Genomic DNA, 27,195 nt, shown 5'->3' on the forward strand with positions numbered 1-27,195 from the left:
TCTGGAAACTACTTTATGACAAGCCATAGAATAAAATGTTTCCTTAAATTATAGCTGGGTTCTTAAATATAAGTAGGCATTAAAAATACCTTGGAAACGTGTTAAACATGCAAATTCTTGGTGTTAGTTATCAGAAGGGGGCTTGAAGGAATACCAAGTGGCAACTGTAATTACCTAATAAGAAGGAGTAAACTTCTGAACCACTGTTGAGAGTAAAGAGAACAGAAAGGAAGAAACAGACACAAGAGGATCTCAGGCACACTCCTGGCAGTAGGAGCCATCATCAAACTCTTCCTTTGTAGGAAAAGTATTTCTTGGCTGGCTTTCTTTACATCTAATCTTTGACTTTTGAAATCAGGATGACAAATGTATTTATTTTAAGTTCCATTCACTTAAATGTACATAGAGAAACCATGACTATTTTTCTCAGAATACTTTTCAGATATATACCATATTTCAAAATGCACAATACATAGGCTGAACCATAAAAACTTTTTATCCAATAAAGCCCTTTGAAAAAATGTCTCTACATGTTAGATATTGCAAAAGATAAGCTCTGCTTATAAAGCAGCCAGGTACTGAGAGAAGTAACGTATTCTTTTTAGATTATTTCAAACAGAGGATATGAATTATAGGAAGACTTCAAGTAGCTAAGAAGAAAAGAGTCTTTTTGCCTTTCAGAAGTTTATGAAATGCCCATATTCCAAACTTCATACACTGAACTCCTTAGGGTAGTCTGATATAGTACACGCTATCTGTCACTTCTCTACCCATTTGGCAAAGACTACATAGAGACAAATGTTACAGAGGCTCAAAAATGGAGACTTCTGGAAAAATGACCAAAGCCAGAAATAAAGTTGTACTAATTAGAAAACAAATAATTAAATGGCCAAACCCGAATGTTGTGTGATGCTGAAAAGAGATAGATTTCTAAGGCACACCATCTGTTTTACAGTTTTTGATTTTGCTGTACTACAAATCTACTCAGAACAGTTTTGCCATGATCTAGCTGCTAGCTCATTTGCACAATTACTTCAGGCCAGAAAAACTTATTGCACAGAAGCATTTCAGAGATCAACACATTCATAGAAGAGGGCAGATAGAAATCAGCTTTCAGTGAAGACTAGTTTCTGAGCCCTTGAAGGAAAAAAAAATATTATTCAAAAAAATGATTACAAATTGCCAAAGGAAAATGAGAGAATTGAAAGGAACAGTGATATCACTATAAATTTCTGATACATATCTAAACTGACCTGGGTCACCACCAACCCCTCTGTTGGCCAGTCTAACGGAAACTCATCGCGCCTTGACCTCTCAGCAGCATTTACCTGGGAGCTAAGCTCTCACTTCGTCAATCCTCTCACTTAACTTCTCTGGCACCACTCTCACGATTTTCTCCTCTTCTTACCTGCTATCCCTCCATAGCGCCCACTGCTAGCTGCTCCTCTTCTGAATGCTGTAGTGTCTCATGGCAGGGTGCTGGGGCCTTTTCTCTTTTCTATCTGTATCTTCTTACCAATTTATCTCTTCAGCCCGATGACTTTACATGGCATCTATATACTCATGATTCCCAAACTTCTATCTCCAGCTTGGACTTCCCCAGCTCCAGACTCACATATCCAATGATCTATTTAATATTTCCACCTGGATGCTAGGTGTCTCAAGCTTTGCACATCTAATATGGAACTCTTGAGTCACCATCCTCCCCGCAGGAACAAAAAATCTGGAAGTCATCCTTGACTCCTCCCTTAACCTCTTTCCTCATCTAATCCACCACCAAGTCCTGTCAATTATACCTAAAAAACATGTCACATGTATTTCTCTCCAACTCTATTGCTACCACCCTGTCCAAGCCACCATCACCTTGCGACAATACCACTGCAAGGTACACATATCATGTATCTCCAGTACCTAGCACAGTGTCTAGCAAATAATAGATGTACAATAATTTCTTCATAGATGAATACTGCTTAGCAATATTTCCTATGTGTATTTAGAAATCTCCAATCTCAGTTCTTAAAACATTTTCTGAAATACCTACAGGCTTACTCATTCATTGAATCATTCACTCATTCAGCAATTATTAGTTGGCCTTAGGCTCAACAACATATTTTGCAGTGTCTTCAAGATGGCAGAAGTTTGTTTCCAGTTTTTATGAAAATCTCTGGAGATGGGCAGTCAAAGGCTGGCATGGCAGCTCTGTGAACTAAGAGCCCTGATTCCTTGTATCTTATTGCTTTGCCATCCTCAGTTTATGGATTCCATTTTATGGTCTAATGTGGCTAGTCAAACAAAGAAGATGGGTATGAGGAATGCCATACTCTTTCCATTTAAGGACATTTCCCAACAATTGCTCCTACTTCCCCCAACATGATAACTAACAAAAACTGGGGATGACTAGCAAAGAAGACCAGATAGCAACGTTTCCAGCTGCAAGTGAGGATCCTCATACCAGAGAATAAAAAGAGAATAAATATTAAGAGGTAAGTAGCTGTTTCTTCCAAGGTTCCTATTGTGACCAGGTAATGTTCTCAGTACAGAAATACAAAGCATGGTAAGATATAGGGTCTATGCTGAAGGCAGTTAGTCTAATGGGGGAAAGCAATATGCAAATGAATAATTACTCAAAATTTCAGGCCAGGTAACAGCCACTGTTAGGAGATCTTGGTTTTTCCAAGTCCCCAAAGATTCCTTCTATCCAAAGAGCTGAAAGAGAAGTGGACAGTTCCAGTGCTTTACGTCACTGAACTGTACAGACTGCTTCAATATTCCAGTTTTCATAATGGGCATTTCTCAGCTCTCTTCTACAGGACTTGATATGGCAGGGGGCAAAGCAGAGTTCATTTAAACCTCTGTAAACATACAGAAACAACTGTGGTAATAGTTTTAATAATTTGAAAATATCCATTTGAGAAATGTGTTAAGGTTCAATAATTTCTTTTAACTTGTCATAAGATGAAACTAATTGACTATTTTAAGACTATACATAAATGACAAGGCCAAATTAAAAAAAAAGCAATGATAGCATGTCAAAAAGAAAAAAAAGAAGCAATACTATCACTTACTGTTATCCACTGGTTATCTAGAAGTTCCTTAGCTGTGATTCTGTGAGCAGGGTCTACTTTCATAAGTTGTTTCAACACACTTTTAGCTGCAAATAAGGGAAAATCCTGAAAATCTTATTTTAGCTACAATTAATACATTTTCCAGTTTGTTTAGAATAAGGTCTATGTGACCTGAGGGAATGACTGCAATTATAAAATAAATATCATCAGTATAAATGGTTAATAAATAATGTTTCACAGGCCTACAGTGAGGTTTTATGGCCTGGATTAGCTGGTTTATGGTCTATAGTAAAAATGAGCTAGATGATTGGCAATTTCCTCTTCAATTTTTACTATGTATTTTCTGTTTTTGTTGGAAGTTTTGACAACAATCACAGTGAAGAGATCACTATTTCTACGAGTAAATAGTGTTTATTTCTACGAGTAAATATAATGATTAAACAGATCTGGAGTATTTGAATTACTGGCCAAGTTTCTTATATTACATAGATTTCCTTCAGTAAGTAATAACAAATCTATACTTACCGCAATCACTTATGGAATCCCAGATTGGATCTTCAAAATGTAGTTCTCCCTTTCTTATTAGCTCAAATAGCTTCTCTTCTGAGCTTGCAAGAAAGGGTGGTTCTCCACATAATCTACAACAAAGGCAATGATTTTGTTTAGATTTTTAAAAAATGATCAAAATGATGCTATTAAAAATTAAGTTTCCATAGGACTTGGAAATAGTGGTGCTTCAAATTTAAATAAAGGATAGCTAGAGGTGGGTATCTCTCTAGATGTACAAACAGGAGAAAAGGGTTTTTGCAAGATCAGTGCTAGGCCCTCTTTATAGACCTTGAAATCTCCAGATTAGCAAATGGTCCAAAGGTGTTCCAGATGGGGGAGAACTAAGCTTACATAGGGCCAAAATACAGGAAGGTGTGAGATATTAAGTACGCATATAATAGTGGAGGTGAACTTCAACGTGAGAGAGGATAATGTAATGCTTTAAAGGACATAATTCAAACTGAAATTTGAGGAAAATATACTGAGTTTTCAGAGTCCAATGAGAGTTGTATCCATGGTAAAATACTACACAAATGTTAGTAAGAATAAACCAAGAAAAACCCTGGGCTGTACAGGCTCTGAGTCAAAGCCAAAAATACATTAAAATCACCACAACTCTTCAAAACTGGTATACAAAAGGAAGACAACCTGGATGAGGAAAGTCAGATGACGATGATCTGACCCTTCAGTCTAGAATGAAAACTGAGTTACGTAATGATCAACATCAGTAAAAACCATTGGCAGTATATATAAAGTCAGCATGGCTTGTTGCACATTCTGTAATACAGGGACTATGTGTCTTCAGACTCTTTTCAAAGGAAGTACTGTACTATATTTTACAAAGAGCACGGCAAGCCTATGCTTCAGTCAGTAATCCAGACCAAAACCATAAGAACTCGTGTAAAAGCTGAGTTCCAATTCTTCATAATATATTCTCAACAAATGTTACCCATCATCTTTACTGTCAGTCCCAACCTCTGAGTACAACCCTATAGACAACAACCAGATTTTGCCAATGACAACCAGACAGGAGCTGAACCTGGGCTCATCACAGAGGCAATACCATATGCCTGTTCTTCAACTCTCAGGATTATATTTTTCCACTTTGTTACTGAAAGAATAAAATGGCATAATTATATTACACTCCGCAAATGCTAGTCTGTTATGTCCATAAGTATAATGATCTCTAAGTTTCCCAGCAATTAGATTTTTACTTTGACTTTTAAAGTTATACTGTGGAGTTCTTTTTAAATCTTCACTATGATTATTTTTGAATAAATCTAAATTTGATAAATAATTCACATGATAAGGAGGATGGTGATGATGATTTTGTAGGGAAAAAAGTTGCTTTCATCCTTGTAGTTGATCAACCTAGGCTGGAAAAGAGAACTCTTCATTTATATAGCTTCTTGTTAAAAGACCAGTACTTATCAAGTTGTTCTAAAGTCTCTTATTTTAATACTTTTTATTTCTCCAGCTCATTCTGACCCTTCTCTCTCTGATCTTATTTGCCTATTGTTTAGTTTCAAAATGCAATAAAAAAAAAAAGCTAGATAAATGGTCTTACGGACAATTACTATCTATTATAACAAGTACAGGACAGCAAGAGTCCAGCTCATTGAGTCTGTTAACAACCAGTGATATGCACATTCACCAATTTCTTAGCTGCCCCTGCATTGCCCGACTCGCATGCCACTATAGCTTAAGGGCTACTTTTAAAAAAATTCCACTTTTTTTCTGTCCTTTGCAATTTTACTTACACAAAATGTATCTAATGGTTGGTCAATCAGCAGCATATGAAATTTTATGACAGCAATTTTCTGCACATCCAGAAAAGGGAATCCAAGACATGAAAAATGCCTCTTGAAGCCTTTCTATTATTTTCTGTTGCCTTCATAGGAATCACAACAGCAGAGGATAGTACCCATGAAGAGTGTTTATGTTAATTTCACCTTGAGGAAGTACGTTATCATTGTCCAATTAAGCAGAAATGAATCAGGGGTAACTGATAAACAAGAAAATAACCCCCCTGGAGAAGGTAATATGTTTGTGCCCTTGGTGAAAGAAATTATCTATAAGAACACTGGCTCAGGCAAATTAATGAATAGGCACTGATTAGCTAAGTAAGAGTCTAGTGTAAAGAAAAAAATATGTCATTATGATGATATGCAGTCACGCTCTGAAGCAGAAAAATTCAAATTATATCTTTAAGAAGGAGAAAAATTTAAGATATGTAATACACTATCACTTTCTTTAACAACAAATTCAAACTAAGAAGGCAGCAAATACCACATGAATTGTGTAATAATAGATTACATATATTATGTTTGACTTGTCTAGAAATTCTTACAAGTATAAAACACTAATTTAAAATAGTTATATTTTTAATTAAAAACTAAGGCTCAGAATTTTTATGGTATGATTGTAATCAGCACAAAACAATGATCAAAAACTTTGTGAATATGTTTATACTTCATGCAATCTGAGCAGTGATGTGTGTTGACCATGTGAGTTACAGCTACAATCACATCTTCCAATTTCTGCTGCCTGTGTATTCCACTTCACAGAACTGTGAAAATGTAACTACTGTGATGTCAATATTTAGAAATGATCTGGAAGAGGTAGTACACAGTGAAATCTTCAATATGACCATAAAACTAATGTTGCATCAGCATAAAAATGTTCATACTCACCAAGAGGCAGAGCAATGGCCACTAACTTTTCAGAACACCTCTTAGATAATTCGCTTTAATTCAATTTAACAAACATATATTGAGCACTGACTACATACCTACCATTGTACCAGATACTAGGGATGCAAAGATGAATAATATAAGATCTCTTCCTTCATGGAATTTAAAGAAAACAAAAACAGAAAACAAAAACATACTCTAACAATTATATTCCAATAGTTTTAAAAAGTGCTATGAGAACACAGGAAAGTGAACACTTCCATCAAATGTACACATGTGCAAACTTTCCTGATGAAATGTTATCGTTTTTCTTTCAGTGTTGTTGTTTTGCGTGCATTTTTGTATGTTGCCTTAACTCCTCTTTGGAGTGTAGGAATGTATATACATAATGAATGCAGTAGCTCTGCTGGGGTAGATGGTAGGAGTTAGGGAAACAGAAGGTGTTAATGTTTGAGCTGGAGGACCCAGGAGAAAGGTTAGTAGAGAAGTAAAAGAACATTCTAAGTAGAAGAAACTGCATGGGCAAAGACCCAGAGACATGTGATACACGGTATGTGAATCAGAAAGAGTGGCCTGAGTGGCTATAGCATAGGGTAGGTGCATGGGAATGCAGATCTAGCCCAAGACTGGAAAGACATTCTGGAGCCAGATCATGAAAAACTTGCCTTTAAGCCGTGCTGGGATGCTCTGATGTTTTTCTATAACAAGGGAGAATTATCAGAGGTTGTGAATCACAAAAGTAGTACCATCAGATTTGAAATTTAGAAAGTCCTGACAGCAATGTGAAGGATGAACTAGGGAGGGAGACCGCGGGCAGGAAGAGCAGTCAGAAAGACAATGTAATATTCTAGAAGACGGATCATAAGAAGTGATACAAGTGAAGAGAAACCAAAGAATTTCCTTTTCAAAGGAAAAATGAACAGGACATGGGGTTTGATTGACTCCTGAGAGTGAGAAAGAAACAGTGATGTTTTCGGTAGCAGTAAGAAGATCAGGAACTATGGAATACTCTCTGGATCCCGGGATGAACCTCTGTCTAGTTAGTGTCCACTCCTCACATACGCCCTGTTCATAGGACAGCTAAGTGCCAGGTACCAGTACCTGTCTCTACCTGATGAATCTCTTCAGAAAATACAAAGAAGCTTTCTGGTTTGTAGCAAAGGATCAGGGAGGTGTTAAGCAAGAGTTCACTCAGATCATGTCACATATTCTAGCATTTATAGGTCAACAAAAAGCAAACCTGTATGTTATAAATTTATAGTATTAAAAAAAATATCTAATGGATGTAGCTAACAACTAATAAGAGAGCTTTCAGAAGTACTTCCCAATTGTTTTTTCAGTCATTTTTTAAAACCTATATTGTTGAATCTTCATTTAAAATCTATATAATTCTACTGTTAGGGACTATCCATTCATTTTAAACTGTACCTTTAGCAGGCTACTTACAGAATGTACATTATGACACCTATGCTCCAAATGTCACACTGCTGGCTATAGTCGTGGGCATTGATAACTTCAGGGGCTGCCAAATAAGCAGAAATGAAATAATATTAATAATACAATAAATGAAGTTTAAATGCTTAAACACAAAGCATGAAAAATGTGCTGATGTGTTGTAATTTATTCCCCCACAGGGAAAAAGAGAACCAACAGCAGATGTTAAATGAATAATGTACAGGCCTTAACAATTGATGTCACTGTACCCTCACTCCTGTCATTTAGCTTCTAATGGAACGACAGCATAAACTGTGTAACTAAATGTACTACTCTTCGTTCCTTTGAAATTGTTAAGAAATGATTTTGCAAAGACTGTGTAAGTTATAGTAGAAGACAACAATATCTCAGTTCCTTTCCAAAAATAGAATTGAATACGTGCCTGAAGTGGATATAATTTAAAGCAAGCCCAATATGTGGAAATCTGGATTCACAGAGAAACTAAGATAAATGGTTATAAATCACTTTAGTAAAATAATAATAATAATAATAATAATAATAATAATAATAATAACAACAACAACAACACAGCACTCCTATGGCAGGACACAAATTATTTTCCACACCTTCTAAATGAGAAAACTAAGGTGGCAAAGAAAGAGCTCCTACAACCTAACTGGATCAAAACGCCAACTAGGAAAAGGATCCAGGTACTCTGAGTCCCCAGTTCTATGCTCCGTACTTTACAATGTGTTCACAATAGGGCTCCTTTAAACAAGCTTCTCAAAATAGTTGTTTTTCTTTCTTTTATTTTTTGTTTTCTTTTCTTTTTTCTTTTTCTTTTTTTCTTTTTTTTTACTTGAAGGGAGCACAATTTAATGATTAGATTACTTTATAATGGCTGGGTTTTAAAATGGCTTTGAAAATGTCCCATATGGTATTTCAGGAATAGCCTATTGTGCCTCTATGGTTAGGGATCAAATATCTTTCCTTAAGGAAAAAGAAAGAATGAAACAGTTATAAACAGAAAAATAAAATATAGCTGTATATATTTCAATAGAACTTTAATATTTATAAAACACTTTCATATAAATTATGTTATTTGTATAAATCATACTATGAATCTTGGGAGATGGGCATCTGGCTCACTTTGCCAGTGGGGAAACTAAGGTTCAGATATATGAAGTGACTTGCCTAAGGTTACACAGCTACAGAGTACCTCCCACGTAAAAGGTGTTATTTTAGAAAAGTTTCATTCTCCCGCCCTGCCCCAGACCCTTCTTTTATAACTACTAAAAGCAAATGGAATTTCACTTCTTCTGCCTGTTGTCAAAGGAACTAAAAAGCAACAAAAAGGAACCAAAAAGTAAAGAGAAGAAAGAATGAATAAAGGTTCAACTATAGACAATTAACAAAACTGAGTAATTCATTTCCAAATCATTGAAAATTAATTAGTATTTTCCTTTAAGTAGCTACTTATATTCCTCAACTCTACTTAAACTCTTTAAATACTGAATCATTAGAGTTCAAGTCGCTCTGTGGCTTTGAGTCAATGACAAGGGCAAGTCTGTGATTTGATTCCATGAAGGCCCTCCACACTGGGTGCCCCACAAGGCAAGGGCCGGGATTCTGGGCCTTCATCTTTCAGAGCCATCTTAATTACCGGGGGCGTTTCCACATGCACTGCCATCACAGCGCTCACAGGGAGGCAGAGGCCAGAATGACGGTGCCAGGGAGCCATTTAGGAAGTCAGCAAAGCTCTACAAACCATCTGTCTTCTCTCTTGTTCTCTCACTTGTTATCAGTGTAGACAGCTAATAAGCAGGCATAAAACTCAGGGTGCTTGGATATATTTTCCCCATGTAACTACAGACCAGATGTCTTTTGCCAACAGGAGGATATGAACAGAATCTAAAGTAGCCTTTTCCCAAATAAGAGAGAACAGTTTCGAAACTTTATATATCAAGTAGGAAAAAAAAAAAAAAAAACAGAACTAAGTATATGCCTCAGCAATAGAAATGAATAGTCCACTGACACGACATGGGTAAGTCTCAAAAACATGACACAGAACAGAAGACAGACACAAGAATGTACACTGATTCAATTTAAATAAAGTTCTAGGCAAGAAAACCTAAGATTTAGTGATAAAAATCATCAGTGGTTGCTGGGGTCTGGATGGGAGACTGACAGAGAGCAAGACAAAGGAATTTTCCAGGGCAAAAGCGATGTTCTATACCTTCATTGGGGCAGTGATTATATAAGCACATGCATTTGTCAAAATGCACTGAACTTTACACTTAAAATCTGTGCATTTTATTGTACATAAATTTTATTTCAACAAAGATGTTTTTAAAGAAATCTATAAAAGGTGCAAAAAGATTTGTCAAAGCCCTATCTTGGTGGATGACTTTAATAACTCTCTCTCTTAGAAGTCAACAGAAGCAAACAAAATTAAATTAATAATATGCAAAGTGTGAATCACAAAGGTATCACATTTGACTTTATAAATACACACACAGAGAAATTTTTGTGGTCAACAAACCAGGAATATATATACTTTCTAAACATCCAATGCAACATTTGCAAAAACCAACTATGTGTTCAATCACAAAGAACAATTCCTAGAAGCCAAAAACCTTTAAGTCACAATTGCTCAAGACAATGAAGAAAACCAGGCAGAAAAACCAAATGGCTAGGAAAACTAACACATATTCACATGAACATCAAACATATCCCAACCACCTGGGAAACTCTAAAAGCATTTCTCAATGATTCTTGGATTAAAGACAAAAACTAAAATTAAACACTATTAAAAAGTGAATAATAGAAAGAAAACTGTATAGGAAAAGAAATGGTCAAAGAAATACTCAGGAAAATATGTAGAAAATAAGAACGCTGAACATAAATAAGCATTTAGCTTAGGAAGTTAAATAAACCAAAATAAAATATAAAGAAGGAATTCAGAAAGATAAAAACAGAAATTAATGAAAAAGCCAATCAAATAACATTAGACTTGAGCTGGTTCTTTGAAAGCCCAATAAATTGTCCTAACCACTAACAAATCTGATCAAGAAAAAAAATGATTAGTATTATTACAAGAGCTTAAATTGGGCACTAAGTGTCAGGTAATGTGCTAAGCACTTTACATATATTTTCTCTTTCAATTCTCATGTCAACCTGATAAGAAAGACATTATTATTACCATCCTAAATACATCCTCTCCCCTTCCCTGGTTTATTTTTCTTTCTTAGCACTTCTCTCTAACATCCCAGATAATACCAGACGTTTTACTTTTTTATTTTGTTTAATGTTTGCACCAACATGACATTTTTTTCTATTTTGTTCACTGCTGTAGTCCCAATACCCAGACCAGTTCTGACACAAAGTAGACCCTCAAAAATTGTTTGATAAATGGATGACATACTCCCCATTATACAGATGCAGACTGCAACAAAAGCAGTCAGGTTGTTTTGCCCAGGTGTAAGTGACAGAGCTGGAATCCCAAGTTAGGCCGGTGATGCAGGACATATTGCTAATCTGACATCATATGACCTTCTTAAAAAATATTAGGAATTATTAGGGGTATAGAACCACAGATACACTGGAGAATTACAAAACTGTAAGTGTGAGGTGTCTGGGTAGCTCAGTCGTCTAAGCATCCAACTTTGGCTCAGGTCATGATCTCGTGGTTCGCGGGTTCGAGCCCGGCACCGGGCTCCGTGCTGACAGCTCAGAGCCTGGAGCCTGCTTCAGATTCTATGTCTCCCTCTCTCTCTGCCCCTGCCCCACTAGTACTCTGTCTCTCTCCAAAATAAATAAACATAAAAAGATTTTTAATTAAAAACAAAATTATAAGTGAATATAATATGCACATTTATGCCAATAAATCTTAAAATCTCAACATAATGAACAATTTTCTATCAAAACAATTCAAGAAGGTGTGGAAAACACGAATAACCCAGGATAAATTGAAAATATAATAGAAACTTAACCTACCAAACGGAATCAGGGCCAAAAAACTTTAAGGGGAAATTTCATCAAACTACTAATGAATAGATAATTTCTGCTACTTTGTGGTTAATGAGCAGATCATTTTATTTTTTAAATGAGGCTAGCATAACCCTAACATCAAAAAAGACAAGGGCAGCACAAAAGAAAGCAAGCTACATTCAAAGCTCCTAAATAAAGTGGTGACGAGTTGAATAGAGCAGTATATTAAACCACCTGGAGTTTAATCCAAAGGTGCAAGGATAGCTCAGCATTTTAAAAACCAATTAATGCAATTAGTCTGCTAATAAATTTAAAGAGAAAAAATACATAATCATCTCCTAGGTACAGATTTGAATAGACATTTCATCAAAGATTATGAGTGACTCACAGCTACGTGAAAAGATGCTCACCCTCATTGGCCACTAGGAAAATTAAATTAGCAAATTAAAAAACCACAATGAGATACTACTTCACACCCACTACAATGACTATAATTACAAGGAAAGGTAATTATCAAGAGTGAGCAAGGACAAAAAGAAACTGGAACCCTCATACCCAAATGCTAGTGGAAAGGTAAAACGCTATAGCCACTCTGAAAAACCACTTGGCAGTTTCTTGAAAAGTTAAACATAAATAATCCACGACCCAGCAACTTCACTCCTAGGTAGCGCCCAAAGAAAATGTGTCCACATGAAAATTTGGACCCAAAAGTTCATAGCAGCATTATTCATAATAGCCCCGAACTGGACACACTGCATGGCCACCAGCTAACAGATGAACAAAAGGTGGCATGTCCATGCAACAGACAACTGTTCAGAAACATAAAGGGACAGACTACGGCTACAACAGGAAGGTACTGCAAAGACATTACGCTTCAGTGAAAGAAGCCAGACATAAAAGACAACATATGGTATGACTCCGGTCAGACGAAATGTCCAGGAAAGGCAGATACAGACAGGCAAAAAGATTAGTGGTTACCTGGGGCTGGGATGGGAATGAGACTGAGTACAAATGGGCAGGAGGCAATTTTCTGGGATAGAATCACTCTAAAACTGGACTGTGGCGATGGTTGCACAAGTCTGCGAATGCAGGAAAAATCACTGAATGGTATACTTTTTATGGCATTTAAATTGTACTTCAGTAAAGCTGTTAAAAATCACACTTGGAAAAATGGTAAACTGTTGCTTTACAAAATATATTTAATCGGTACTCTTTATGATGTACCACTTGATGGCAATAAAAATGGATAAGAGATGGAAAGAAGCAAAACACACACATGGTTTCAGCACGAATTCACAAAACCAATAATTAAGTTGGGGGTATGATTACCTAAGAGATATAAACACTCTAAGAAGAGTCCAGAAAACCAATAAAAACTATAATCTTTAAAGATAAGAACTGCAAGAAAAATGCTAAAACAATGAAATTATTTGACCTAGGAAAAGAAAAAGTAGCTTGATTACAGGGCCATTAAGTCAAATTACGGCAAAATCAGACTGCTCAGGTTTTTTTTTTTTTTTCTGCTTTTTAAAATTTATTTATTTATTTATTTATTTATTTATTTATTTATTATTTTTTTTAACATTTTTTAATTTTATTTTTGAGACAGAGAGAGACAGAGCATGAACGGGGGAGGGGCAGAGAGAGAGGGAGACACAGAATCGGAAGCAGGCTCCAGGCTCTGGGCCATCAGCCCAGAGCCTGACGCGGGGCTCGAACTCACGGACCGCAAGATCGTGACCTGAGCCGAAGTCGGACGCTCAACCGACTGAGCGCCCCTTTTCTGCTTTTTTTTAAATTGAAGTATAGTTGACATACAACATTCTATTAGTTTCAGGTGTATAACATAGTGATTTAACATTTATATATGTTACTAAATGATCACCACAATAAGTCTAGTCACCATCTATCACCACACAAAGTTATTACAATGTTATTGACTATATTCCCTATGCTGTACTTTACATACCCGTGACTTAATTTATTTTATAACTGGAAGACTGTACCTCTTAATCCCCTTCACTTATTTTGTCCATCACCCCCAAAACTACCAGTGTGTTCTCTGTATCTACGAGTCTGTTTCCGTTTTGTTTTGTTTGTTCATTTGTTTTATTTTTTTAGATTCCACATTTAAGTGAAATCATATGGTATTTTCCTCTCTCTGTCTGACTTCTTTAACTTAGCATAATGCCCTCTGGGTCCATCTGTGTTGTTGCAAACAGCAAGATTTCACTCTTTTTCATGGCTGAGTAATTACACATACTCAAACATACCACATCTTTATCCATTCCTCTATCGATGACACTTAGGCTACTTACATAGCTTCGCTACTATAAATAATGCTGCAATGAACATGGAGGTGCACGTATCTTCCCAAGTCCGTGTCTTTGTTTTCTCCAGGTAAATACTCAGAAGTGCAATTATTGTATCACATGGCATTTCTATTTTTAATAACCTCCACACTGTTTTCCACAGTGGCTGCATCAATCTACATTCCCACCAACAGCATATAAGGGTTCCCTTTTCTCCACATCCTCGCCAATACTTACTTGTCTTTTTGACAGTAGCCATTCTGACAGGTGTGAGGTGGTATCTCATCGTGGTTTCGATGTGCCTTTTTCCCTGATGATGAATGATGTTGAGCATGTTTTCATGTGTCTGTTGGCCATACAGATGTCTTCTTTGGAGAAGTGTCTATTCCACTCTTCTGCCCACTTTTTAATTGGATTGTTTTTAGTGTTGAGTTTTAGGAGTTCTTTCAAATTGCTCAAGTTTTAATCTACATTAGTTGTTCTACTCCTTTATATAGAAAGATCATTTTAAATCTATGAACTTACCCATATAGATAGGAGTCCCACATGTGGTCTGCAGCATGGCTTCACTCCTACCCTGCTTCTTCACAGCTAAGCCAAAATCAGTCACCTAGAAGAAGAAACCCAGTCACCTGGTTTCCTGTCCCAGAGTTCACTCTTTCTGAAAGTAGGAGTTCTAATCGCTTCTTGGCCTTTTGGCTAAGATCAAGTGTGAAAGTAGGAGTTCTGCCGCATTGTAATTGCACTGTATTTAATTCAGGGATTCTTGAGGATGGAGGGGTTTTATTTGTATTACTAATAAGGACTTTGCTTTCACTTCCCTTCCACCCCTCTTTGTGAAGAAGAAAAACCTTGTTGGTAAAGAGAAGGCTGGTTTCTCCTATCTGGAGCAAACACCCATGATATTGATTGATTGTTCCTTCTAATTAAACTTACCGGCTCAACATGGGAAGTTCTATTTTGAAAGAAGGCATTTAGCTTTTTCAGATTAAAAAAAAAGTTATTTTTAAAAACCTCTTTCATTGTAGAATGCATTCTGGCCTTAGTAGGTTTACTCTCTATTTTTCTGACACTCAAGCTCTGTTCCAGTTTAAAGCACCGTTATAAATGCAGTCATTATCCTTGGCAGCACTCACAGAAACGGCCCCCTTTTTAAAATTATTTATAAGACACTATCTCTGGTAAATACCACCTTCTCTTTGCTATGACTTCCTTTGTGTTTCTAGAGCATACTAACTAAAACAATTACGACGCTATTAAAAACTACAAGAAGCAAATTAACAGGGAAAAAAGGCGACTGTGGAGCTAGAAATACACAGGAGGCCCTGCTGCGACTGCGCTCTTCCTGCTCTGTTCCAAATCGTGGTCAGGACACAGTCGGTTATTAAATATTCAGTATGTGCCCTTGGTCTTGTCTCCCAAGTTGGAACAGCCTTGGGCTGAAAGCAAAAAACAGGCACCTTTATTGATCATACAACCAAAGATAGGCTCGTGGTCCACAGACACTGAATGCAAAGTTTCCAGGGCCTTGTGGAGTAAGAAAATGTTCCTATCAGTACGTGATACCACTATTTTTCTAAACAGAATGATCGTTTTCTCCAGGAGTTTTCACAATTATCTCACTTGGAGGATTATAATATGTATCTTTTCTCCACAGAAAATCTACACAGATATCAAATATACAAAAGGTTTCACGATCAATTCAGTTCTTTAGAGAGCAATCATTCCCTCATTTACCAAATATTAAGTGAGCACATACTATGTTTTCAGACATTACTCTAGGTACCAACAATCAATAAAACATGTATGATTCCTGCCCTCACAGAGTTTAAAATGAAAATATTCAAGAATATTTATTTACTTTGGTAAAACAACAATGCTGTTAAACTCACTTATATTACATAGGGATTTAGCTTCTGCAACAAAGTGAGTTATTCACAGACAACATTTTATTCCTAAATTAACACATTCATATATTTTGAAAGCAGCCACTATTAAAGTGCTAAGTAATAAATAATGTATCCTATCATTTATTTGACATTAAGGAACACTTAATTTGAATAAAATCTTGAGGAATAAACACTTGGCACATTAATTGTGCTTAGGACATAAATATTAATACCCAGGAAAATTTTCAATGAGAAATACAGACTTTAGTGTTAATTTAGTATCAAAGGCACAGCCAAGGTGTTTTTTTTTTCCCTCTAAATCTGTAACACATTTACATCAAATTACCAGGCATAAATTTGAAATTAATTAGAATTCAGAGCATCTGTTTGCTTCTTTAACTAATGATTTAGAACTATCCAAATGAATATCTACTTTAAAAAAGATTCAATAGCACTACCTAACTTGTAAAATTATTCTTGTCAGTTACAACCTCTTTTGTAAAAATTTTATCTTTATTTTATTTTGTTTTAATTTTTTAACATTTATTTATTTTTGAGAAAGAGAGAGAGAGAGAGAGAGAGAGAGAGAGAGCGAGCACGAGCTGGGGAGGGGCAGAGAGAGGGAGACACAGAAGTCAAAGCAGGCTCCAGGCTCCGAGCTGTCAGCACAGAGCCCAATGTGGGGCTTGAACTCATGAGCCGTGAGATCATGACCTGAGCCGAAGTCGGATGCTCAATTGAGCTACCCAGGTGCCCCAAGTTTTATTTTTATTTTTTTAGCACAAGACACTTATTTTCTGGCTGCTCAAAAGCTTCCAAAATATATTTAAAAAGAGGATGTACTTTGCCACTTTGCTATCAAACTGTTTACAGGCAAATATTTACCATGATTTCTAATACCTTATCTTACCTTTATATTTAAGTTCATTTCATTGTTATCATCAGTAAAGCTGCTTTTGACCATTATGTTCTCCAGTTTTAGATCTCTATGTACTATATCTACCAAGAAAAGAAACAACAAATCAAATGAATAGTGAATGACAGGAGAATAGAGGGGATACAAATACAACAAATATATATAGCTGACAAGTTAATGTCCACTGTTAAAAACTTTGGAAAAATAAATAAATAAATAAATAAATAAATAAATAAATAAATAAATAAATAAATAAATAAATAAAACATACATACAAAACTTTGGGGAGGGCCAAGCACGATTCTGTCCTGTTCTATTTCCTTCTATTCAAATCCCTTTTCTCCACGTGTTTAACTTTAAGCGGCCCTTTTCTTTAACTCTGTCCTCTCCCCCATCCCCCTACTGCTCTAGCAGATGCTCTTCATGACTGGTGGCCTAATGAGTGGGACAGAGGATCCTGCCCAAAGCCCGGCATTCCCAGAAGAGGGAGACCATTGTAGTTACAAACCCAGTAAGGTTTCCCATATCCTTAGGTCTTCAAATAGAGGATTACTTCTTTACTTCCATGCATATGTTATTGCCAATATAAACATTTAACATACTGCAACTTAACTACATGTATACAAACTGCACTCATTTCAATATATTTTTCTACAACATAAGCACAAACTTTCCTAACTCTTTATATGTTAAAATACAAAGCAAACAAATGAAAACCCCGAGACACAAAATCTCCAGTTGAACATGTCAGACATCAGGTAAGATTTTATGTACATGCAAATAATCATGTGCCAAAACATTTCCTCTGCAAGTGACTAATTCACTTCATATCCATAGCAATCATTTCCCCAGACTTATAAAAGTTACACGTACAATTGCTGGGAAAAATGTAGCTGAAGAGCCCTGGAATGGCAATTCTACCTAATCACTTATAGTTCCCTTACACAGTTCCCAACCTGTGTTTTTGGAATTTTTATGTTTCCGTTACTTTGCTTATTTATCTCTTCTGACATAAATACCACCCAATAAGTCTCCCTACTGCCTCCATCATTCTTTATAATTGTTTTCTTTGCTATTCTTGCCCACTTCGGAATAATTTTATCAAGTTCCATGAAAAATCCTGTGGAAATTTTGGTTGGCATTATACTGAATTTATAGCTCAATGTGGGAGGATTGACATTCATATAATATTAAGCCCTTGATTTCCTGCCCTTGCAAAAATTGTTGCCCCTGCCTGGAAAGCCCTCCCCTCTTTTTTGTCTGAATTTGTATTCCTCAGCTCAAATTTGTTTCCTCTGTGAATCCTTCTCTGGCTTTTCAGGTCAACTGAGGCACTTACATTCCTATACTCCTTGTGCTGTATATGGCTCTCCATTAGAGAAATTATCACATTGAATTACAGTTTGCTTTCTATACTCAATCTCCCACTAGGCTGAGTTCCTTAAGGGGTGGGGCCTTGTCTTTTAATCTTTCTAACTCTGGATCCAACCACATGTAGAACTCCCTCGGGAAATATCTGCGGAATGGACCCCTGGGTCCATTCTAATACTAGCTCTGCCACACCTCACCATGTCACTTCACCTCTCTGGAACAAACTTTTCTCTCATCTGTATAATGAGAAGGTGTTAAAGTCACGTGAGAGCCAAATTAACCTTGAAGAGAAAAAGGGGGTGCCTGAGGAAAAGCAGTGGCAGTAACATCAAAGAACAGTAAAGCAGTTAGAATAATTTTTACATGTGGCTTTTAAGGTAGTGAACCTATTCTGTATGATACTAGAATGGCAGATACATGTCATTATATGTTTCTCAAAACCGACAGAATGTACACCACCAAGAGTGAACCCTGATGTGAACTATGGGCTTTAGGTGATAACAGTGTGTCAGTGTAGGCTCATCAGTTGTAACATGTGTACCATTCTGGTGGGGATCTTGCTAACTGGAGGAGGCTGTGCATGTATGGACAGGGGTAGACGGGATATCCCTATACCTTCTGCTCAATTTTGCTACAAACCTAAAACTGCTGTAAAAATTAAATCTAAAAAACAAAAAACAACAAAAAAGCCTAGAATATATAGATTTTACTATATAGAATATATATATATACACACACAGAGAATATATAGATTTTTATTTAAATTCCAGTTAGCGTGTAGTGTATATAAGTATTTAGTGTAATATAAGTTCCAGGCGTTTAGTGATTCAACACTTCCATACAATATAAGTGTTTTGAAATTTCACTTTTATTATTGACTTGTCTACTTTTGTTTTGATAAGATTAGCAGCTTTTCAAAGTGTTGAATAGAAATATTCATCCTTGTCCGTGTACAATGTAATGTATACTTGCCTTGTTTCTAATTAAAATATATTTATTATATTTAATTAAAGTTTTAAAAAGAAAAAAACTTTAGAAAGTTTTTTAAAATAAAATTTTCTGTTTTAGTGGGGATTATTTCTGTGACTATGAATCCTGAATACAATCACTCTTAAACAAAAGTGCTGTCTGCATTCATGGAGTCAACGAGCCGAATGACCCTCTTCTTACCCTTATTGTGAAGATATGCTATAGCTGATGCGAGACTTTGAATGATCCACCTTGTCTCATTCTCTGAGAAATGCCCTTTCCTATCCAGAATTTCTTTGAGTTCTCCATCTTCACAAAGCTCCATCACCAGGTACATTTTCTGACATTGTATTTTTGAAAAGAGAGAGAGAGGGCAAATTATACAGTTGAGAATTTTTAAAATGTTATATATTGCACATACATAGTAGAAATATTATCATAATCTAAATCATCAATCTACTCATTCAAAATTATTTATTACCTATCATGCACAAGATACTCTGCAGGATGCCAGAGGAACAACGAGGCATAAGGCATAGATCTTAACCCTGAAGGAGTTCACAGTATAGTCAGAAATACAGTATCGTATGGTACGTGTTAATCAAAGAAGTGTAGCCAAAATGCCGTGAGGTTACAGAGGAAAGGAGCCTCTGTTTAAAGAATGCTCACTGAGGAGGTAACACTAAACGCAGGTTTTTATACCTGAATCGGGACTTATGCTTAGAGAATGGGGGCAAGAACAGGATTAACACATGGTATTTGCAAAAACTCCAAAGATTGAAACAGCACTGACTGTTGAAAGAAGAACAGATATCTCAGTGTTACTAGTACTGGGAGTTTGGTAGGGTGGAGAATAGTGGAGTGGAGAGGGGCGAGGCTAGGAAAAACAGGTTAGTGCCAGGTTGTAAAGATTCTTGGATTCCACACAGGGGAGTTTGCAATTTTTCCCCCACATGCAGTAAGGAGTCACTGAAGTCTTTTAAGCTGGTGTCTGGAGCGGGGGGAAAGGTGTGTGCTATTGTTAAGTCTGCCTTTCTAAATGAACACTCTAACAGCAATGTAGAGCAGGGCTCAGCAAACTTTTTCTCTAAAGGCCTGATCCAGATAGTAAATATTTTTGCCTTTGTAGGTGGTACAATCTCTTTTGCAACTACTCAGCTCTGCTGTTATAGCGTAACAGCAGCCATAAACAACACAACAAAACTTTATCTATGGACTTTGAAATTTTAGTTTCCTATGCTTTTCATATGCCATCAAATATTTACTCTTTAAATTTTTTTCAGCCATTTAAAAATGTAAAAAACTTAGCTTACAGGCCATAAAAAAAATAGGCAGCATGCCAGATTGGGCTTGCATGCTATAGTGTGCTGACCTTTGTTTACGGGGGGTAGATGCAAGGCACAGAATGGACACAAGAAGGGGAAGAAGGAGAATACATGAAAATTACCTAGGAGGAAGAAATAGCGGGACTTAGTAACTAACTGGTTATATGCAGGAAAAAGCCAGGGGTAAAATGCCTCTTCCATACTTGCTGTTTATGTTGATGCATATTAAGACCACTTTGGGTTTTCTAGAAGTCATTTCTCGAGTCAAAAAGATTCACAGGCAACTAAAATGCAAGCCTTTTTCATATCTGTTGCTATTCAGTCGTAGACTACCCTCCACGGCCCCATTCCATCCTCCACAGCTAAATTTTTGTAATTTCTTTTTTAATTTGGGGGTCTGATTCTATTCTATAGCCGCTACTAATGCAGCATCTGTATTCAATCAGCAAGCATGAAAACAGGAATAGAAGATTAACACCCTTTCTTGCAACAGTCAAAATTCAAATCCACTAAACCTCAGGATGCTTTGGAATTTCAAAAGTAACTAAAGAATTGTGCAAAGTCTAACACATAAATAAGCTTTTGAACTATGCCATCGTATTTCCACTGATAGCACTGTAGGGATCATAAGTGGTATGTGAACTATTTGGAAAGAAGAGTTACTTTAGCCGTGCTTACAACATAAATTGATGTCAAGTTTAAATATGAAAGTTGATAAAAGGTATATCAATAAAAGTTTTTTATAAGTCTTTTTATAATTATTAGAAATCATTGTGTAGATCTGGAGAACATTTGGATTCACAAAAAAAACATAACATAGTCTGACTTAATGACAGTTCTAATACCATGGTCTACCCAGTCAGGTAACAATTTCCATTCATCTTTAAGATGACCTAGAAGGTCTAAGTATTTGAGTTAGGGAGGAAAGGAGAGGGGGCAGATCTGACCTATGTGAATCAAGGGCTAGCAATACATTAAAAAACAAACAAACAAACAAAAAAACCCACCACAACAAACCAATCACAGATGATAATTTCCTCTGCCTTCAAACTATTCTAGATTTGGACTCCCACTTGTGCCCAAGATGGAGTAACAGAGACTAGACTGACCCTCTCTCCTGAAACAACTTAAGAAATGTACAAAATATATAAAACAGCAATTTTCAGACATTAGACATTAGGCAGCATAGGGTGATGACTCCTGAAAGAGGGGAAACACATGAGCCAAGCCCCATGATCATCCTACCTTACTGTCCAGAGAGGATCTGTAGGCCATGAGGCAGTAAGAAGGAATACAAAGAGAGCCTAACAGTCTCCATGAATTGAGGAAATTGAACAGGGAGTCCAGGAAGGCCAAGACAACTAAATTTCACAGGGCAGAGTACCAAAAGAGGAGAAAGCTGTACAAAGAGAAAGCTCCATAGATTTGCAGAGACTCCCCGTCAAGTCTTCAGCAGAGTCCTGTTCAGTTTATGTGTATGAGGGAACTACCCAAAGCTGGGTAAAGAACCATGCAAGAGGAGCAGAGGGAACAATAACTGGAGCTTACACATGGCCAGAAAGAGCCTGTATTCCCATTAGCCAAAGTGGAAAATCTCATAATTCACAGGACATCAGGTAAAGTACTCTCAAAGGGTCTTATGTAGTAAGAAAAAATTAGCCCTAGACCAAAGGCTGCTCTGGTATCATCTAACAAAGCTTAAACAAGCTTCAGAAGTATCAAACTGTTTCCAACTAACTATGTCTTGCAATAAAGCTCAAGAGTAGTTATAAGAACATAAAAATATCTAGCAACCTATCAAAAACTAACAGGCATACAAAGAAGCAGGAAAATATAACCCATAATGGAAAAAAAAAATCAGGCAATTGAAATTGACCTAGAAATGACATATATGATAAAATTAGTAGAAAAGAATGCTATAAGTTATTATAACTATATTTAAGGAGGAGTAAATATAGAACATGTTAATAGAAACATGGAAGATACAGAAAAGAATCAAATCAAATTTCCATTGGAAAAGATAAGTAGCACACATGATGTTACAGAAAAAGAGATTACTGAATCTGAAGACATCACAAGGAAAAGTATACCAAAGAAAACAAAGGAAAAAGTAAGCTGTGGACAATATCCAGCAACCTAACATTCTAACATGGATACTTGGAGTAGAAGGCAGAAAAAGCATTTGAACAAATAATGGCCAATGATTTGCTTAAATTTGATAAAAACCATAAACTCACACATCTAAGAGGCTCCATGAACCCCAAGCACAAGAAACATGAAGAAAACTACAGCAAGGCACAATATAATCAAATTGATTAAAACTGATGACAAAGAGCAAAACTATTTTAACATGATTTGGGGATTAAAAAATAACAACTCGAAGACTAAAAAGAACAGACTTTTGCCATCATTGCCGTATACTGCTCCCATAAAGGATAACTGTGGCCTTTCATAGTTATCAAGCACTCCTAATGAATCAAGCATACTACATAACCCAAACTGACTAATTCTGCCTCAGAAACTGACAAAGGCAACAAAGAACAATAGCTAACAATTAAAGAGACAGATGCTTTATATCCATTTTCCCATTTAATCCTTCAACACCTGTAAGGAATAAACCCACCGGCCCAATCAAAGGATGCAGAGACTCAGAGCACAGTGAAGTGAGGCTTTAATTAAACAACATTCTTGCAACTGGGTGTCTGACAGACAGGCACCCTCAGGGCATTTACAGCAGATAATTTATTTCCTAGCACAAGAGTCCCTCCCCTGGTTCCTCACTGGCTGAGTACTACAGAGGTTACAGCCTTACCGGGGCATTGCCGAGACCCGCGTAAGGCAAAAAGTAATCTGATTGGAACAAATGTACATTCCCTGAGGTGACGCAGAGACTTTCAGTCCCTCCTCCCTTTGTTCTTCGGCTCATGCTCACTGCAAAGCCCACGAAAATAAGCCCCAGAAACGGAGAGGGGAAGAAGAACCGGGAAGCAAAGTGTCTAAGGGTTTGGGACTCCATTGTGTGTGGAGGCGGGGGTGGGGAAGATTTGTACATATTTCCAATAGGTTGTAAACCTACTGTTACTAGACAGTAGTAACAGTACTACTGTTTTAGTACTGCTTTTATTTGGTATTTCTGAGAATGAATCGTCTCCCTTCTCACACAACCAAATGAGGTTGATACTATTATTAAACCCATTTTACAAATGAGGAAACTAAAGTATAGAGAGGTTGGATAACAACATGGTCTCCCGGCTAATAAGTGGTGGAGCCAGGATTCGAATGCACAGGCAATCTGAGCCCAGAGTCCACATGCCTAACCACTACATTATACCGCCTCCAAGCAGAGAAACGCCCAAACCCACAGGCACTTAACAATCTGGAGGCACGATGGCAAATAACTCAGGCTTCAGAACAACTGTAAATAAAAATTACAGGCATTTAAAGAGAAGAATGATAACATCTAGGGAAGAAAGAAGATTAAACACATTGGTAAAACACAGATGGTAAAATATCTTCTACACAGTGCCAAATATACCCATGCCAACTTTCTTATAAAGCTAACCTTGCAAAATTACAACAATATTCTAAGAGATTCTAATGGAGACACCAAAGCCCAAAACAAAAGGAAAGCCATCTCTAAGGAAGCTCTAATTACTATCTGTTTGTGTATGAAGTTGCTTCAATTGTAAACATTTGTTTTCAACAAGCCACCCAGAAATATCACTAAAGACATCAATCTAATCATCAGACACCTAATTATATAATCAATAATAAAAGTCCTCCAGAATGTCCTCATCAATCTCCAGTGACAGACACATGCCACGGACAGGAACACCTGTGCCCTACAGGGGTGACTGCAGAAGGGAGTGATGTTCATCTGTAATAGTAACAACTTTCAAAGTGCAGCACCTGAACAAGCCTTACCTTAGGCGTCTCAAACACTTGTTCCAGATGTATGATATGTTCGTGTTTCACACTTTTCAGGATATTCACCTCCCGTTCAAGTAGCTTCACAGCAGAGCTTCCAGCCTTTCACAATGAGGACGCATAGATTTCACATATGAATGTCACTAATACAAACCTCAATATAAAAGTTACAGTCATTTTTATATCTTTTCCTACATTTTCTGGAGAAGTTCCCTTTTCAAACGATAATATGCAACTTATTTCCACAATAAGATTAAATTATGGCCCTTCTTTCCTTTGTCCAATTTTAAGTTATATATAATTTGGCCTCAAGCCACATCTGTTTCCTGGACCGTTTCTATAAATTAACCACAACATGGTCTCTGTCCCCTGAGAGAATTGTTCCAGTTTTTAAAATGCCTTTTGGTATTTCCTTCAAAATCATGTTAATCCTGTGATGTTAGCATAATAAAACCAAAATCTACTTTCCAGTGACATCATTTGGAGAAGCTAAAAACAAAATGTTTTTCTTTTGTTGTTTTGTTTTGAAGATATATGTGTGCATATATATATATATATATGTTTTTATTTACATATTTATATATTTGTATTTATATACAAAATAGGCAGTGAGATTCTACACCTAGCCCTGCAATATGTCACTTCCTGATACCCCCAGCTTCTAAGAGAGAGACAGAGAGAGACATCTTACCTTCAAAAAAATTTTTTTAACGTTTATTCATTTTTGAGAGACAGAGAGACAGAGCACGAGCAGGGAAGGGGCAGAGAGAGGGAGACACAGAATCCGAAGCAGGATCCAGGCTCTGAGCTTTCAGCACAGAGCCCAGAGAGATCTTACCTTCAGACCAACCTAACTCCAGCTTTATCTCCTTACATGTAACCTTTAACCATACCTGATGGCAAAAGGCAAAGGCAGGCACATCCCAGGAAGCGCAAATCAGGGTACAATTGATTTTTCTACAGTCATCTCAGAAATTCTAGAAGGGCCTTTTCTACCCTCACCACCATTACCACGACCCCAATCATCCCCCCTTATTGATATCTAAATTACCAGCATTGCCCTTATTCACATAAAAACATCCCTGAAAGGGACGACAAAGGTCTTATCCCTCTGCCCCACACCCATGCCAGCACCAAGGTTAGAAAATGCGTAATAGTTCTTCAAGGACTGCAAAAAGATGGATCACATGGCAAATTTTACCTAGTTAAAATTTTACCTAGAGTCATCCCTGCATCCAATTACCTTTACCCTTCAACCATTACCATCTCAGAATGAGTAGGAAACTGCCTACCACTACGCCCTAGGGTGAAAGTCAACAAGTAAAGGTTGTCCTAGAGGGTCAAGAGAAACAGTAACTGTGAGGAGTGAATTCTTATCTAGACTAGACATGGAAAGTTACCACAATTTCTCCTAATACAAGTCTCAATTCCATTCCTACCTCCCTCCCCAAATGGCCTAACCTGCATATAATACAGTAAAATATATTGTCCAATTCATAAATTGAGTATATAAATTTATTTTACTATGTTAGTGCCTATAAGTGCTCATCATTAGTATGTGAATGCAAGACTTTGAAATCCTAAAGTTGCATGCAGGTACCCTACTATATAACCCTAAAATCTAACCCCTAGCCCTCCCTGACACCAAAGGGGCAAAGGAAACAACATCCCATGTAGCACAATGGTTCTAGAATTCTAAAGATTTCCAGAAAGTCTCTAGATCTCCCTTTATTAGGATTTGTATGTTATTTTATTAAACTTTAGAGAGGAATGGTATGTAATTTTCTATAGTCTGTTTTAAAGAATACATAAAACTTACTATTTCACTTTGTAAATGTAGTATTAATCATCACAAACCCAAGAAAAAAAAAAAACACCATCTTTTGTCTTTTCCCAGGCACAGAGGTTTTTTAAAAGCTGATGAAATGATCAGGTGTAAAGCCTGAGAAGCTAGACTCTCTCTTAAAGACAAGCCCAGTCATTGTCCACTCCAGGAGAAATCCAGTGAGAAAAACAGTGGCTACAAGTAAACAGCACAGTTGACAGTTGCTGAAAAAGTGGTTCAAACGGGAAGAGCAGGTGGGATGAATAATCAGAGACTTACCTAACAATGAGGATATAGGGAATCAAAGGAGAGGAAAGGATAGGAGGAAAGCCATTTGGAACTACACTGGGAGAGAACACTGAGACTTCAGTCTAGCTAAGCCATATCTAGCCCTTAGCCCTACAGCTACACAGACGTAGAATCAGCCTTTACTTTCAACTCATTCCGAAGAACTTTACCCTTATTTGGTCATACTGGTTACATTAGTTGATCCTTCATTTGCTTTTCCCAGATACATGAGTTCAAGAATAGGTCCCTTCCCAGAAGGCTAGGGAAATGGCCACACTTATCCAGGGGAAGAGCCCAGGCCCTGCCCTCAGAGGCAGCTGTTAGTGTGAAAACTATACCGCCTACCCCACCCTGCCCTGGCACCGTGCCCTCAGTGTGATGCTGCTAATAAGTCTTACCTTGTCTTTGTTCACTTTTTTAATTGCCCACTTAGTTTCTGTTTCCTTGTCTGTAGCTTCAAAGACCATTCCAAAGCTCCCTTGTCCCAATATTCTTCCAAAGGTATAGATTTCCTGGATAAAAAATAAGAGCTCCTTTGTCTCTTTCATCAGGTATTCATTAGGTATTAAAAATGAACACATAATACTGATAGATACCCAACCAAGGGAAGAGAGTTTCTGCTCCAGGGTAAAATCAAATAGA

The 27,195-nt window shown here is 36.8% G+C and overlaps 1 protein-coding gene across 9 annotated transcripts in view; it reads right to left on the minus strand.

The window, feature by feature from the left end:
* The window catches only part of STK33 (serine/threonine kinase 33), a 168,267-nt gene that overhangs the window by 34,301 nt on the left and 106,771 nt on the right, over nucleotides 1–27,195 (minus strand). For all 9 annotated transcript variants that reach the window (XM_045038924.1, XM_045038919.1, XM_045038918.1 and 6 more), the window contains exons 4-11: nucleotides 26,952–27,065; nucleotides 24,438–24,542; nucleotides 19,390–19,528; nucleotides 16,843–16,931; nucleotides 14,569–14,653; nucleotides 7,754–7,829; nucleotides 3,591–3,703; nucleotides 3,066–3,151 (exon numbers count right to left, since the gene is read on the minus strand). In XM_045038924.1, coding sequence (XP_044894859.1) covers nucleotides 3,066–3,151; nucleotides 3,591–3,703; nucleotides 7,754–7,829; nucleotides 14,569–14,653; nucleotides 16,843–16,931; nucleotides 19,390–19,528; nucleotides 24,438–24,542; nucleotides 26,952–27,065 — 807 coding nt within the window. The remainder of the gene's footprint in view (nucleotides 1–3,065; nucleotides 3,152–3,590; nucleotides 3,704–7,753; nucleotides 7,830–14,568; nucleotides 14,654–16,842; nucleotides 16,932–19,389; nucleotides 19,529–24,437; nucleotides 24,543–26,951; nucleotides 27,066–27,195) is intronic.

Source organism: Felis catus, chromosome D1 (genome assembly GCF_018350175.1).
Source record: "Felis catus isolate Fca126 chromosome D1, F.catus_Fca126_mat1.0, whole genome shotgun sequence".
NCBI classification, from domain to species: Eukaryota; Metazoa; Chordata; class Mammalia; order Carnivora; family Felidae; genus Felis; species Felis catus.